Source organism: Notolepis coatsorum, assembly GCF_963971535.1.
Source record: "Notolepis coatsorum genome assembly, chromosome: 13".
Classification (NCBI taxonomy): domain Eukaryota; kingdom Metazoa; phylum Chordata; class Actinopteri; order Aulopiformes; family Paralepididae; genus Notolepis; species Notolepis coatsorum.
In genome coordinates this window covers 34,200,300-34,215,409 of record NC_140177.1, presented here as the reverse complement: position 1 = coordinate 34,215,409, position 15,110 = coordinate 34,200,300, and the positions used below count along the sequence as shown (strand labels likewise).

The 15,110-nt window shown below is 47.9% G+C and overlaps 1 protein-coding gene across 1 annotated transcript in view; it reads left to right on the top strand.

The window, feature by feature from the left end:
* Positions 1–15,110, top strand: part of chd7 (chromodomain helicase DNA binding protein 7) — a gene marked incomplete at its 3' end in the record, with an annotated part of 231,082 nt that overhangs the window by 74,387 nt on the left and 141,585 nt on the right. The window contains exon 3 of the mRNA XM_084327629.1: positions 14,130–14,443. Coding sequence (XP_084183755.1) covers positions 14,130–14,443 — 314 coding nt within the window. The remainder of the gene's footprint in view (positions 1–14,129; positions 14,444–15,110) is intronic.

Sequence of the window (15,110 nt, the reverse complement as noted above, 5' to 3'; positions counted from 1 at the left end):
CCAGTTCCCCATCGGAATGATTATTTAGTACCTGTGGCTGTGGGAACATAGTTACATGGCACCGGGCAGCCCTTAAGCCAGATGCCATTGATACTGATAGTCTCTAGGAGCGGATTAGCTACGGAGCTAACAGAGTGTACCATCCATCTGCGACGCAACAGTGGCAGCAACACTGGAAACGGAGTAACGTTAATGCTATGTCGAGTTCATACTACGTTAACGTTACTCCGTTTCCAAGACGTGTTTAATTAGCAGCAATCCGTTGTTGAAAATTTAACGTTAAACCGCAAATGGAATGCGAGGACAGGAAGCCGTCATTAAATCGTTGTAGTCATTATTGTAGTCTTGTAGTCTTATTAACTAAAAGATTTTAACAAAATAAAAAGCAGCAGCACTATTGTTGTGAAGGGCCAGATTAAACCGAATATATATATATTTAATTGTATTTGTATATTCTCTAATATTCCCTGATATCCCTTGTATATTCCTTGTACAATATGCATTGAATATCCATTCTAGCCTACTGAACATCCCATAATAGTCTCCATTCTACTATTGGTCGAGACCTTGGTGCCAGGCTGCCATACCCCCCAGACCCAGTTCAAACGTACCGCTCAACATGTACGAACAAGTCCTAGTTCCGCGTAGGAATCTGGCTACCGCACCACTAATGGGACTATTTGTTCATAGTGCGTATATATACTGCGCTACTAAAGTAGGACTTCCTTTTTCAGTCCAGTTTCTTACCCTCCAATAGAGTGACAGACGTAAAGCCTCCCCGCGACGCCACGTGTGGGAGTAAGGCCAAGTTCGGCCTACCATCGGTATTGAGACATCGTGTATATTAATATTTGAATAGTCATATTTGGCACTATATCGTCGAGTTGGACGTAGTCTATTAAGCTAATAATAGTCTGTTAATATATAGTGCTTCGTGCGGTGAGAATACTACCGTAGTCAGCACCCCATCGTTTCGGGCAGAAAACTGGCTGTTTATCCAGGATGATCGACCCCATGTGAGATTGCACCCGAGGAGCCCCAGAGCCGACGAGCGAGTGGACCTGTATACCGGATTATTCTACCGACGACAGCCCGCCTTCCCAGGCACGGATTATGCTTTGTGTACAGTGATTATTCCATGGATAAAGACCCCCGACACTGCCGTGCGTTGGAACCCCCCCCCCTGGAGAGGACGCAAGGTGAGGAGACGCTCTGCAAGACGAGGTCGCTTCACGTCTCTCCTCCGTGGACCGGAGGACGCCGGCCCACAAAGAGTCCATCTGCTTTCATCTGCGGTCCAAGGATCGCCGGCGCATTGAACGGCACTACAGTGGGTTCACCTGGGATACCCTTGGCCGGATGAGGCAGCCGGACTCTACCCCCCCCCCCCCCTTCCTACTCCTGTCGGCTTACAAGCGACCGGATTAACCCCCCCTAGTGTATCCAGTCTATAATCATTAAAGTATCATTGCTGTTATTCCTTAACTATTCCAGGTCGTATATGTACCACCTGCGCCTTCAGAGATTGGACATTCTCTATTGATATACCGACGAATACTCTTGCCATAAAAGTGCATACTAATTCCCATTCATAAATGTGATTGATTTGATTAAGTGCTTGCTCTACACACCATCGCTGTGTAGAAATAAAGACCTATTTCTAATTCGTACATTTGTGTTGGATCCGTTTCATCTACGTGACAGTGTTCATCATAATATATTTATGCCGAGTACTGGGTGGCCGAATATTAAGTACAAAGGTAGTGGTAGTAAGTATCATATCTAGTAATACAGTCAGGGAATTGTACCCCTCAGTTACAATTGGTCCTTCGAGCCGGATGGTAATTAGTGTAATATTAATATAGTGTTATTAATATTGAAATGGCCTATGATGAACACTCCACGAAACGATCCTCCTAACCAACGCCCGCAGCGCGAACGACGGCTCCCTCAGTACTTAGAGGCTTACGCTGTCAGTCAACAACCTAGTCTTCTACTAACAGTAAACGCGGTAAAACTAGAAAGTAAGAGTATGTCTAACCCCAACGCCCAGACTACCCCGACCATAGAGGCCCCTACGGGTTCTAATGTAACTGACCAAGTTCACGGTGGGGACCAGTGGGAACCAGACATGACTTCACACCCCGCCAGTACTGAAGAAGTAGTCCCCGATGAGTCCCGGGAGGAATACAACGCTACAGAGAGAGAACTCGGCACGGAAGAAGACGGGGAGAGCACCGTGGAGATAGAGCTCCAAGGCTCCGCAAGGAGTACCCCGAGGGAAGGCTCCCCTATACAACCGCCTTCTCCCAGCGAGGCAGAGAGGACCCTACAGCAGGCCTTCCTCATCAGCCTGAACGCCGCTGCTGAACGCGACCGACTGCAGATCCAGCAGCGGAGCGAAGAAGAGCATATACGTCTAGAAATAAGACGCATTCAGAGGGAAGATAATGTGGCCCGAGACCGAGCAGACAGCCAGCGAGCAGCTGCTGGTGCTCTACGGGACGCAGAGCGCGACAGACAGCAAGCGCAACTAATAGAACAGCTGATCAGACGGACAACACCCTCTCCCTCCGCCAGAGGCTCCAGGAACTCGTCTAGACACACCTCCAGGGCGGCATCCCCTAGCCGAGTAAACAACCCTGAACTTGACCAACAGACGAGGTCTATACCCCCCACAGACCACCTCCCCCCACCGGTCCAAGCGAGACCTAGCAACCGGGAAGGAGCAGCATATCCTGTGGAGAGGCTAAACCAGAGACTACAAGCACTGGATGACCTAACTGAAGACGAAGAGGAAGAGGAGGAGAACCACGCCCGACGACAGCACAGTACTCTACCGGACCAGGAGGTCCGGTACAGCCCAGGCTATACTCCCGCGGGGCTGCGCTACAGACCCCCGACTCTATACACGGGTGAGCACGACGCACGACCCGCACCGAGGAAGCTGGACAAGCGGGCCATGGTACACTGCCGGTACCAGCCCATACCAAGGAGCGGGAGGAGACTCTCCTAGGAGGCCTCTCCCCCAACGCTCGCCGATGTATCCACAGTCAGCGTCATACATTGGCACGCCTATGGTACCCGACTTCACCCAAGAGAACCGGGCCCAGTATACAGAACTCCGCATGTGTCTGGAGACCATGTTGGTGGATGTATTGGATGAACGCCATAAATACGCCATCCTACTGAAGCACTTAAAGGTACCCCGCGCACATAATATAGCGCTCGCCTACGCGACTTCCACCACCCCATACACAGCAGCGCTGGTAGCATTGGACCAGAGGTATGGGCGCATATGGGATTACGTGATCCAGGAGATCCGACACATCGACCGCTTACCCCCAGCAATAGACAATCGAGCACTGGACGACCTGTCCATCAGAGTGCAGTCCCTGGTAGGAATGTTGGGAGCGCAGAGAGAGAAGGGGAGGCATGAACTTTACGCCAACTCAAATGTGGAAAGGATCTTGGAGAAGCTGCCGCCCGCTCGACAGGAGCGTTTTAGGCGGCAGAGAGACCACCGAGACCCGAATGGCCCCAAACCGAACCTCCTCGATCTAGCAGACTTCCTGGCGAGAGAAGTCAGCAGCCTACGGCTAGATACATTCGGACGGAGCACCCCTGGCTCCAGAGAAGGAACCAGACGACTAAATGATGGAAGAAGATCGGTGACTGTGATGCACCAATCGGAGTCAGTACCGAGCAGCAGGAGCCACAGTACCCCCTCCAGAACGGAGAAGTGGAAGATAGTGTGCCCCTACTGTGAGAAAGAACACTGGCTAGCGCAATGTGACTCCTTCCCCAAGCTGAACGCGGAGGAAGCAAGTCAATGGATAAAGTCCAACAAGCGCTGTTTTCGCTGTGCGCGCTCACACATGGCAGCCGAATGCCGCTTAAAGAAAAGGTGCACCAAGTGCGATGGAGCCCATCTGGACATACTTCACGACAGTAACAGACGGCGCCCTTCACCCGCACCATCCAGCAGCAAAGCGAGCGTCATGTACATCGATCCCGCCAGCAGCAGTGGAGCCCGAGTACTCCTAAAAGTAGTGCGTGTGACACTAAGCTACCAGAATAAAGTCCTGGACACTTACGCCGTCCTCGATGACGGGTCAGAGAAGACCCTTCTGCTCGCCTCCGCTGCGGCCCAGCTAGGGCTGCGGGGAAGCGAAACCCAAATGACAATTCGGACAATAAGACGAGATTTGAAGACGATAAAGGGCGAGAATGTCTCATTCTCTATCGCAGCAAGCGGCCAGCCTGAGCGACGGTACCAGATTACAGACGCTTTCACCAGCCAAGAAATAGGACTGTCGCGGTACACATACCCCGTCGCCAAGCTGATGGAGAAATATGCACATCTGCGCAAGTTACCGATCCCGCTCATAGACAATGCTATGCCGACCCTGTTGATAGGCTCCGACCATGCAGACCTCATTGTCCCGATAGACCGGGTTCATACCGGACCCCGAGGCTGTCCTGCAGCAGTCGAGACCCGTTTGGGATGGACTCTCCAAGGCCCGCTCGCCAAATCTCTCAACCGAAGTACAGCCACTAGATGTCTCCACTCCCGAGTCACAGAGGGAGAAACCGCACTCCTGCAACACGTAGAGCGGCTATGGACCTTGGAACAAATGCCCTTTAAGAACGGAAAGAAAGACATTCGCTCTAAAGATGACATTTACGCCATTCACCTCCTCGAGACAGGGACCAAGAGAGTCCCGGTCAACGGCGTGTTGAGATACGCCACGCCACTCCTGCGGCGAGAAGGAATGCCTACTTTCCACGCCAAGACAGACGCCACAGAACGGTACCTGCTGAACACGGAGCGGCGCTTAGCCAAGAACCCCGCCCAAGAGAGTGTATACCGCGCTGAGATTGAGAAGCTCATCACAGCGGGACACGTCACAAAGATGGACATTAAAGAGGCTGACCAGACCACTGAATCGTGGTACGTGCCTCACCACAAGGTCCATCACAACGGTAAAGACCGCATAGTATTTAACTGCAGCTACCAGATCGGATCCCAAAATCTGAATAAAGAGTTACTGCCCGGTCCCACACTCGGCCCCTCCCTACTCGGCGTTCTACTCCGCTTCCGCCAGGAAAGGGTAGCCATCAGCGGGGACATTAAAGGAATGTTCCTGCAGGTGAGATTAGTAGAGGAGGACAAGCCCCTGTTACGGTTCCTATGGAGAGAGAAGCCAGGAGATGAGCACCCAGCCATCTACCAATGGGAAGTCCTCCCCTTCGGAACGACGTGCAGCCCCTGCTGTGCTACATTTGCACTACAGAAACATGTAGCAGAGGACCCAGCAGCGGACGAAGAGGTCCGACACAGCGTAAAGAACAGCTTCTACGTAGACAACTGTCTACAAAGCCTTACAACCCAGGAAGAAGCCGAGGCTCTCCTGATTAAACTCCGCGCCTCATTGATCAAAGGCGGCTTTGATCTCAGGCAGTGGGCCAGCAGCGATCCGCAAGTACTGCGCAGCCTCTCCTCCGAGGACAAGGCAGCCAGCAGCGAGACCTGGATGGCTACAATCCCGGGAGAAGCCCAGGAGATGACCCTGGGATTGGTGTGGCGATTCAAAACAGATTCGCTTCACTACAGACACAAGCCCCTGACTACGGAGCAGGGAAGGCCGGCGGCGGCGCCGACCACCAGACTGAGTGTGTACACAACACTCGCCCGACAATATGACCCGCTAGGATGTATTCTACCGTACACCACCAGGGCAAAAATGATTGTACGAGCATTGTGGGACAAGGACCAGGGCTGGGACGACCCCATTCCCGCACACCTTGCATCCACCTGGAGAGAGTGGGAGATGGAGCTCCACTCACTCCCAGGCGTTAATATGCGCCGAAGCTACTTCCCACCCACGGTGAGGCCAGAGACATGTAAAATGGACTTACAAGTCTTCAGTGACGCCTCAGAGGTCGCATACGGATCAGTAGCCTACTTGCGGGCCCAAGAAAAGGGGGGAGAGATCTACACAGCATTTGTCCTCGCCCGCTCGAGAATAGCCCCACGCAAGCAACAATCTATCCCACGTCTAGAGCTCTGCGCAGCCCTAGCCGGAGCGCACCTAGCCACGCTCATCCAACGTGAGCTCACCATACCGGTGTCTAGAACAATCCTGTGGTCAGATTCCACGACAGTACTCGCCTGGATCAAATCGGACTCATGCAAGTACAAAGTCTTCGTGGGAGTCAGAGTCACCGAGATTCAAGACTTAAACGAAGAGTTAACCGGAGAAACAGAGTGGCGCTACGTTGATACAAAACAGAACCCAGTTGACGTCATCACCCGGGGGATGCCCCTGGATGACCTCACCCGTCGCAATGTCTACAGTGACGGCCCAGCATTCCTAAAGCTCCCGGAAGGAGAGTGGCCCACGCCTATCCCGAGGGAAGCCAGTCAGGAGGAGGCTGAGAATAAGAAGCCTGTGTTCTGTGGATTGAGCACTGTTATCTCCGCAGACCCCAACACACTCCTGATGGAGCGGCTAGATCCCGCGTTACCCCAGACAATGTACCGGCCTGAAGAAGCGAACGGCCGACGAATGTGGAGGTACAGCCAAGTATTAGCCGACAAGTTTTGGAGCAGTTTCCTACTGCACTACCTACCGTCTCTACAGACCCGCCAGAAGTGGGTAAAGGAGAGAGACAATTTGACAGAAGGAACAGTCGTCATGATTATTGATCAATCACTGCCCAGAGCTATGTGGCCGGCCGGCCGCGTAAGCAAAGTGATCACCGGTGCCGACGGCAAGGTCCGAGCAGCTGAAGTGCTTGTCCAGGGTCGCACTTACACCCGTCCCGTGGCGAGGCTCATAGAACTGCCCCGACTCCCAGACACAATCGATGATGACCATGACCCTATAACCCTATGACTTTGTGAAGTTGACTGACCCCTACAGCAAACCCTTATGTGTAAATAGACAACGCGATTAATCTGTCTCTGCTTAACTGATTAGGTCTGGGACCAATCAGGGGGTGGCTGTTGTGAAGGGCCAGATTAAACCGAATATATATATATATATATTTAATTGTATTTGTATATTCTCTAATATTCCCTGATATCCCTTGTATATTCCTTGTACAATATGCATTGAATATCCATTCTAGCCTACTGAACATCCCATAATAGTCTCCATTCTACTATTGGTCGAGACCTTGGTGCCAGGCTGCCATACCCCCCAGACCCAGTTCAAACGTACCGCTCAACATGTACGAACAAGTCCTAGTTCCGCGTAGGAATCTGGCTACCGCACCACTAATGGGACTATTTGTTCATAGTGCGTATATATACTGCGCTACTAAAGTAGGACTTCCTTTTTCAGTCCAGTTTCTTACCCTCCAATAGAGTGACAGACGTAAAGCCTCCCCGCGACGCCACGTGTGGGAGTAAGGCCAAGTTCGGCCTACCATCGGTATTGAGACATCGTGTATATTAACTACACGATGCGGCACGGTGGTGTAGTGGTTAACACTGTCGCCTCACAGCAAGAAGGCCCCAGAGCCGACGAGCGAGTGGACCTGTATACCGGATTATTCTACCGACGACAGCCCGCCTTCCCAGGCACGGATTATGCTTTGTGTACAGTGATTATTCCATGGATAAAGACCCCCGACACTGCCGTGTGTTGGAACCCCCCCCCCTGGAGAGGACGCAAGGTGAGGAGACGCTCTGCAAGACGAGGTCGCTTCACGTCTCTCCTCCGTGGACCGGAGGACGCCGGCCCACAAAGAGTCCATCTGCTTTCATCTGCGGTCCAAGGATCGCCGGCGCATTGAACGGCACTACAGTGGGTTCACCTGGGATACCCTTGGCCGGATGAGGCAGCCGGACTCTACCCCCCCCCCCCTTCCTACTCCTGTCGGCTTACAAGTGACCGGATTAACCCCCCCTAGTGTATCCAGTCTATAATCATTAAAGTATCATTGCTGTTATTCCTTAACTATTCCAGGTCGTATATGTACCACCTGCGCCTTCAGAGATTGGACATTCTCTATTGATATACCGACGAATACTCTTGCCATAAAAGTGCATACTAATTCCCATTCATAAATGTGATTGATTTGATTAAGTGCTTGCTCTACACACCATCGCTGTGTAGAAATAAAGACCTATTTCTAATTCGTACATTTGTGTTGGATCCGTTTCATCTACGTGACAGTGTTCATCATAATATATTTATGCCGAGTACTGGGTGGCCGAATATTAAGTACAAAGGTAGTGGTAGTAAGTATCATATCTAGTAATACAGTCAGGGAATTGTACCCCTCAGTTACAACTATTGCATAACTGAGTCATGTTTGCTATGTATTTCTTTCTTTAGGGGAGTAGGACATTTGTTTCACAGTTTTAGCATGATGTTTTATAGATGGCTAGGTTAAACACAGGTTTTTGTTTTTAAGAGGGGGGGTTTGATTTTAGGGTGATATTTAGTACATTGGAAACTAGGCTGGCTAGGATAATTAGCTTGCACGCCGCTATTTTATAGTTTAGGTGCCGAGTGGGTGTGTGGCGTGAATTCTGAGGCCACGGTTAGAGTAGTGTGGGGTATGCAGTGGACGTTGTTGCAATGTATTGGGGCTGAACGGAGTATTTTAGGGTGATAGTTAGTACATTGTCATGTGATACACCGCTTGCTCTGGCTAACTGCTAACGTGCGCGGACTGATGATGACATCAACTCGAGACATTCGCAGCAGCAAAACAAGTCTATTAATAGCCTGTCCATCGGCGCCGGGCATAAGAAGTTAATTAAACTTGACAGAAATTATATCGACGATAATTATCGATCGAGTTATATGAAAATAATTTTATAATTTTATCGCGATAGCGTTTTTGGCCATATCGCCCAGCCCTAATATCGATTATGAATATTTAAAACGGTTTCAATACTCATTTCCCACAATATCGATACTTTCTGCACTTCTCGATACCAGCTGGCTTTCTCGCTGTCTTCTCTCCTCCTACAGCAAGTTGTTGTCGCACACACACGCTCACACTCATTGCTCGTAGTGCTCGCATTGCCCCCCCCCCCCTCACTGACCCGTCCTGTCAACATCCTCTCATTCGCTCCGAAGATAGCAAGCGTGCAGCTCCTCTTTCAACATCACTGAAGCATTAAACAAAATGGCCCAGTAAACTATTCACTTTAGTTTAATACACAAGGCTTTGTCTAACGTTATCTAGCTGGCTAGCTACTGATAGCTCATATCAACGACTGATAACATTATTGGCGTTCGTTTTTGCAGCTGTTGGCTAGCTAGCTATCGTTCTTCCATTGGCTAATGTTAGCTATCTAGCAACTGTAGCTAGCTAATACGGGCTGTGCTGGCTGGCTACCTTTTTTAATTCGCAATCGAGTGGAGCTAACTAACTGTACAAATCGATGTGATTGGCTGAGATCGTATTTTGTACGGCTGGCTGGCTGTTCTGAATTGGGGTAGCTAGCTGGCTGGCAGTTCATGCAGTAGCTGGCTAGCTGCCTGTTGTATTGTGAATTAAAGGTAGCCAGCTAACTGGCTGGCAGTTCGTGGTGCAGTTGTAGCTGGCTAGATAGCTGGCTAACGTTGGCCAATATAGCTGTAACTGAACGCCAATGATGCTAGCCTTATGTGATCTTATCTTAAGTTTCAATTCATAGGAAAATACTTTGACTATAATGGTCAGAAGTAAATTAACTTTGATGCTGTTATGCTAAAGAGAAACAAAGGGTTTTAAAAGTGTTATATTTCTCTTATAGTACCAGAGAGAAGGTGAGGATAATCGACCAGCAACAAAAGCTAAATTTTGTATATTTTTTTTTTTTTTTTGATCAAATTTTTTTATTGACATTCTCACAAAACAAGACAACACATTAAACACAATCACAATACATAGAACTTCACAAGAAAATAACAAAAACAATAATAATAATGACTAACAATTATACAGACAAGAGAAAGGAAACCAGAGTTCAACCTACTAAATTAATTCCAAGGGGTACTATCTAATAAATGGTCTTTCCCAGTGTTCAGTCCCGATTCCCGGCCGTGTGACCCCATATTAATAAAACGTACATCTCCAATCCACCACAAGGACCATTTTTTGGGGGAACACGACCTGAAACCAGAGCAATGAACCTTCATGAAAAAACAAACAAACCTTTAGGTGTTCCATAGACTCACAGAGACCGTGTAAAAGTGGCCAAACAGTGAAGAACTAGTTAAATAGCTGCCCCCCCCCATAATATCCCCAGCTAAACTCAAGATGACAAGACAAGGGACAAGACAGACAAAAACATTTCCTCCTCCCCCTCCCAAGAGACCGCCGGACTCACCCGAACACGCACCCCAACCCCGCTCAGCCGCACACTGCGGTCTTTACCTTCTCAGCTGCTGCGAACCACAGGTCAATTCCAGCCTGCCCCACCCCAATCACCCGGGCTGTGGATATCTCAAGATAAATCACATCCAATAGAGTTAGGGACCAGTTAATCATTGTAAGCTTCTCAGGCTCCTTCCATCTCATTGCTATTAGCTTCTTCGCTGCTGTGACGCCCGCTAGGACAACCCTTTTCAGTTGTACTGACGCGGGTAGTGTCGTTATATCGTTCAGGAGTAGCGTAACAGCTGCGAATGGGATAGTTAAGCCACACAGATCTGAAAGTTTGTCCGTTATTGACCTCCAGAAGCGGGCCACTGGTGGGCAATCCCAATACATATGCATATAAGTGCCTGTGGCCTTTTGAGAGCACAAAGTGCACCGAGAGTCGGTTATCAGTCCCATAGCAAATAGCTTCCTAGGTGTAAGATAGGTCCTATGAATATAATTAAAATTAATTTGCTGGTGATTGGGGTTGCGGGAAGATAATGCCACATTTGCCCAAACATCATCCCAGTCAAACTCGGGGTCCAACTCCGGGATATCCACACGCCAGATTGTATCCAATGATACATTTTTATACGTGGATTGAATTAAGAGCGTATAAAAGTCGGAGACAAACCCTCTGGATGTCGTCCTGTCCACTATGAGCCTGAGGAAGGGGTGTGGGTGCAAGGCTTGAGCCCACGGTACGCCATGCGCCCTCAGTGCTGACCTTAGTTGAAGGTAAAGAAAGAAGGACTCGCCGGGAAGATCATAAAATTCTCTTAAGTCCTGAAACGCACGTAGGCCGTTCTTATCATAAATATCCTCCAGAGTATGCACTCCCCTCCTTTGCCATTGAGGAATATTAACCGGCTTGTGTCCAACAAGTAATTGCTGGTTATTAAAAATTGGAGAGTCCAGGTGCCAAGGGCATTTAACCCCACACGACCTCTGTACATTACGCCACGTTTGGATCACGTGAGTTATGATCGGTCCATACCTCAGCCGGCATTTCGCAATAGAGACAGTGGAGTACACTACATTTTGTATTTTTTTTTTAATAAAAAAATTTACATTTTAAGATTCAACATTTTTCCCCATGGTATCGAATATCGATACTTTTCAAGGTATCGTATCGAAGTTAGAAATTCCACTATCGTGACAACACTAATATATATATATAAATAAAGTATATATATATATAAATAAAGTATATACAGCATTATTGTACATGCTATCATACAGATTTATATGGGTTATATACAGGTGTATAAGTAGGTATATAGAAGCTGCTACTAAGTAAACAGCAGCTACTATGAAAACGGCAGCTAGCAGCAATGTAGGAAACATCATGGTGAACAGACCAGCCTCGTGGAAACAAAATGTAGGTTGTTTGACAACAGATCATCTCCGTTCAAAAGTGGTTAAATAGAAATGGACATGTTTTTTTGTAGGGATGCACGATAATTATCGGGCCGATATCAGCAATTATGACGTCATCCCGATAAACTCGATAACGTTATTGATAGCTCCGATAACATATAATACATTTTTTGGTTAAAAGAAATCCGGTGTGGGTGGATTTGGATGAAGGGCGCTTGTTTTTATTATAGCCTCCTCCCGTTTTGCCAGTACAGATAGCGTGTGGTTTAGGAACAGGGAGTTTTTCACAAATCCAGCGCTCCCTTTCTTGGCTGTGACGTAGTCATAGGGCTGGGCGATATGGAAAAAAATCATATCGCGATAACGATATGATAATTTTATTTTATTTCTCGATATCGATAATTATCGAATTGTTATACAGCAAGTATAATTTTTTTTTTTATTTTTTTTTTTTTTTTTTTTTTTAACAACAGATGTATGTTTATTTTGCAGCAATTCTTTGTCATTGCCGCCATCTTTAGTGTTACATCCCCTCACACTCCAGTTCTCAGGCTGCAGCTGGTTTAAAAGCTAAAGTAAACCGGCTTCTCTGCTGGCTGTGGCTCCAGAGGAGTTGAACAGTTCTGGCTCTGCTAGTTTATTTTCGATCTTTTGGCGCTTTTTTGGTGGACAAACCACCGCACATGTGCACCGTGACTCGTGACTGGAGTCTAGTTCTGCTAGCACACATAGCCTACTGTGTACAGACGGTTTCAAAATGTATTTTAAATTAGAAAGCAAACAAAATAAATGGACAAGAGAAAAAGAAATCTGAATTTGGTCAGTATTGTCATTTGGACAAGCAAAGCCATTACTTTAAGTTGCAGGCAAGAAAGACAAGTCTGTCCACTGTCTCTGGTTTTAAAACTGCCCTGTTGCAGGAAAAAAAAAAAAAAAAACGATTTTTCGATTTTTTTTTATTTCGATATTCGATATCGATTATTAAAATATATCGCGATATTTATCGTTATCGTTATATCGCCCAGCCCTACGTAGTCACGTTACATTCGGAGACAGACAGTCGATCTGCCAATTACGTCCCATGGCTTGCACCCACCTCTTCTTCTTACCACCAATCAGAAGCTCTCGTTCGTTTATTTACCTCCGGATTGTCAGCCATTACTCTACTCGGAGCTAACGTTATCTCCCCGCCAGCCACATTGACAAGTACCAGCGCTTATACATTACTGGCAAATGTCTTGTTGCACTTGTGGCAACGAGCGTTGTCAGCATCGACTTTAGTAAAATAGACCCAGACTTTTGAACATTTCGTTCTGTCTGTCTGGCAGCGCAGCACCCGTGTGAGTGTGTGTGAGTGAGTGAGTGTGTGTGTGTGGGAGGGGAAGAGAGGAGAGAGCAGCCCGGAGGAGCATAAAGTTATCGGTATCGGTGTCAAAAAATCAATATCGTGCATCCCTATTTTTTTGCTCCACTCTGACCCTCCCTCGTCTTGTGCTCATAGTATAATATTTGCTCCTTGTTTATGCTCCTAGTATAATGTTCGCTGCTTGTTTATGCTCCTCCTAGTATAATGTTTGCTCCTTGTTTATGCTCCTAGTATAATGTTCGCTCCTTGTTTATGCTCCTAGTATAATGTTTGCTGCTTGTTTATGCTCCTCCTAGTATAATGTTTGCTCCTTGTTTATTCTCCTAGTATAATGTTTGCTCCTTGTTTATTCTCATAGTATAATGTTTGCTCTTTGTTTATTCTCCTAGTATAATGTTTGCTCCTTGTTTATTCTCCTAGTATAATGTTTGCTCCTTGTTTATGCTCCTCCTAGTATAATGTTTGCTCCTTGTTTATTCTCCTAGTATAATGTTTGCTCCTTGTTTATTCTCATAGTATAATGTTTGCTCTTTGTTTATTCTCATAGTATAATGTTTGTTCCTTGTTTATGCTCCTAGTATAATGTTCGCTGCTTGTTTATGCTCCTAGTATAATGTTTGTTCCTTGTTTATTCTCCTAGTATAATGTTTGTTCCTTGTTTATGCTCCTAGTATAATGTTTGTTCCTTGTTTATGCTCCTTGTATAATGTTTGTTCCTTGTTTATGCTCCTAGTATAATGTTTGTTCCTTGTTTATGCTCCTAGTATAATGTTTGTTCCTTGTTTATGCTCCTAGTATAATGTTTGTTCCTTGTTTATGCTCCTAGTATAATGTTTGTTCCTTGTTTATTCTCCTAGTATAATGTTTGTTCATTGTTTATGCTCCTAGTATAATGTTTGTTCCTTGTTTATTCTCCTAGTATAATCTTGGCTCCTTGTTTATTCTCCTAGTATGTTTGTTCCTTGTTTATGCTCCTAGTATAATGTTTCTTCCTTCTTTGTGCTTCTAGGGCCTCATGAAGCCACGGGCTGCCAGGCAGGGGAGCAGCGTTTGGTTCAGCCCCTGCAGCAGGCCCCCCGAGGCGGGCAGCCCCTCCAACCCGCTTTCCAGGGCCCCGCTGCCAGTCAGCACGGAGCCCCGCCCCCAAACCAGGGCTTAGCCCCGCTCAACCAGAGCGCCCAGACGCACACACACCTGCCCTCGGGCACCTCCCACCCGCCTCCCGCCAGCCACTCCCCGCACCCCTGGGCCCAGGCCACGCCCCCTGGACAACACCCCCTCTCCTCACCCCCCCTCACCCCGCAGAAAGTGCCTCAGCTACAGGTGAGTTGAAACAGGCTTTGATGTGGGCGAGTGAGGGAGAGAGAATGTTTGTTTTCTTGTGTGTGGGTGTGTTTTGTGTGCGTGTAATCGTGTATTTATTTTTCATGTGGGTGGGGGAGTTGTGTGTTTTGGCCTTTTGTAGGGAAGTGTGTGTGTGTGTGTGTGTGTGACATTTGAGAACACAGCAGTGTGTTGGGTGCTGGCTCAGTGGGGGATAGGGGGGTGGGGTTTGTGAGTGTGTATCTGTAGTGTGTTTTTTGCCTATTGTGTCTGCCGCCATCAGTCCTGTGTGAGTTTGTGGTTGCGTTTCTGTGTGTGTGTGTGTGGGAAATGGATTTTTACAGCTGCTTGTTTCCTATGAGCTGCATATCCTGCCTCCCCCTCCCCACACACACCCAGGCGCCACCAGCATAATCCCCCCCCCCCCTCTCCCCGGAGGAGGAAGCCTCCCTTCCTGTTGTGTCCCCTCCTACCGTCTCCTCTCTTTCCTCTCTCTCTCTCTGTCTCCGTCTCTTTCTCTTGTCTGTCTCTCTTTCTCTGTCTGTCTCTCGCTCTCTGTCTCGCTCTGTTTGTCTGTCTCTCTCTTTTTCTCTCCATCTCTCTCTGTCTGTCTCTTGTGTATCTGGGAGGTCTCTAGGCGATGTGTATGTTTGCGTCACATGGCTTG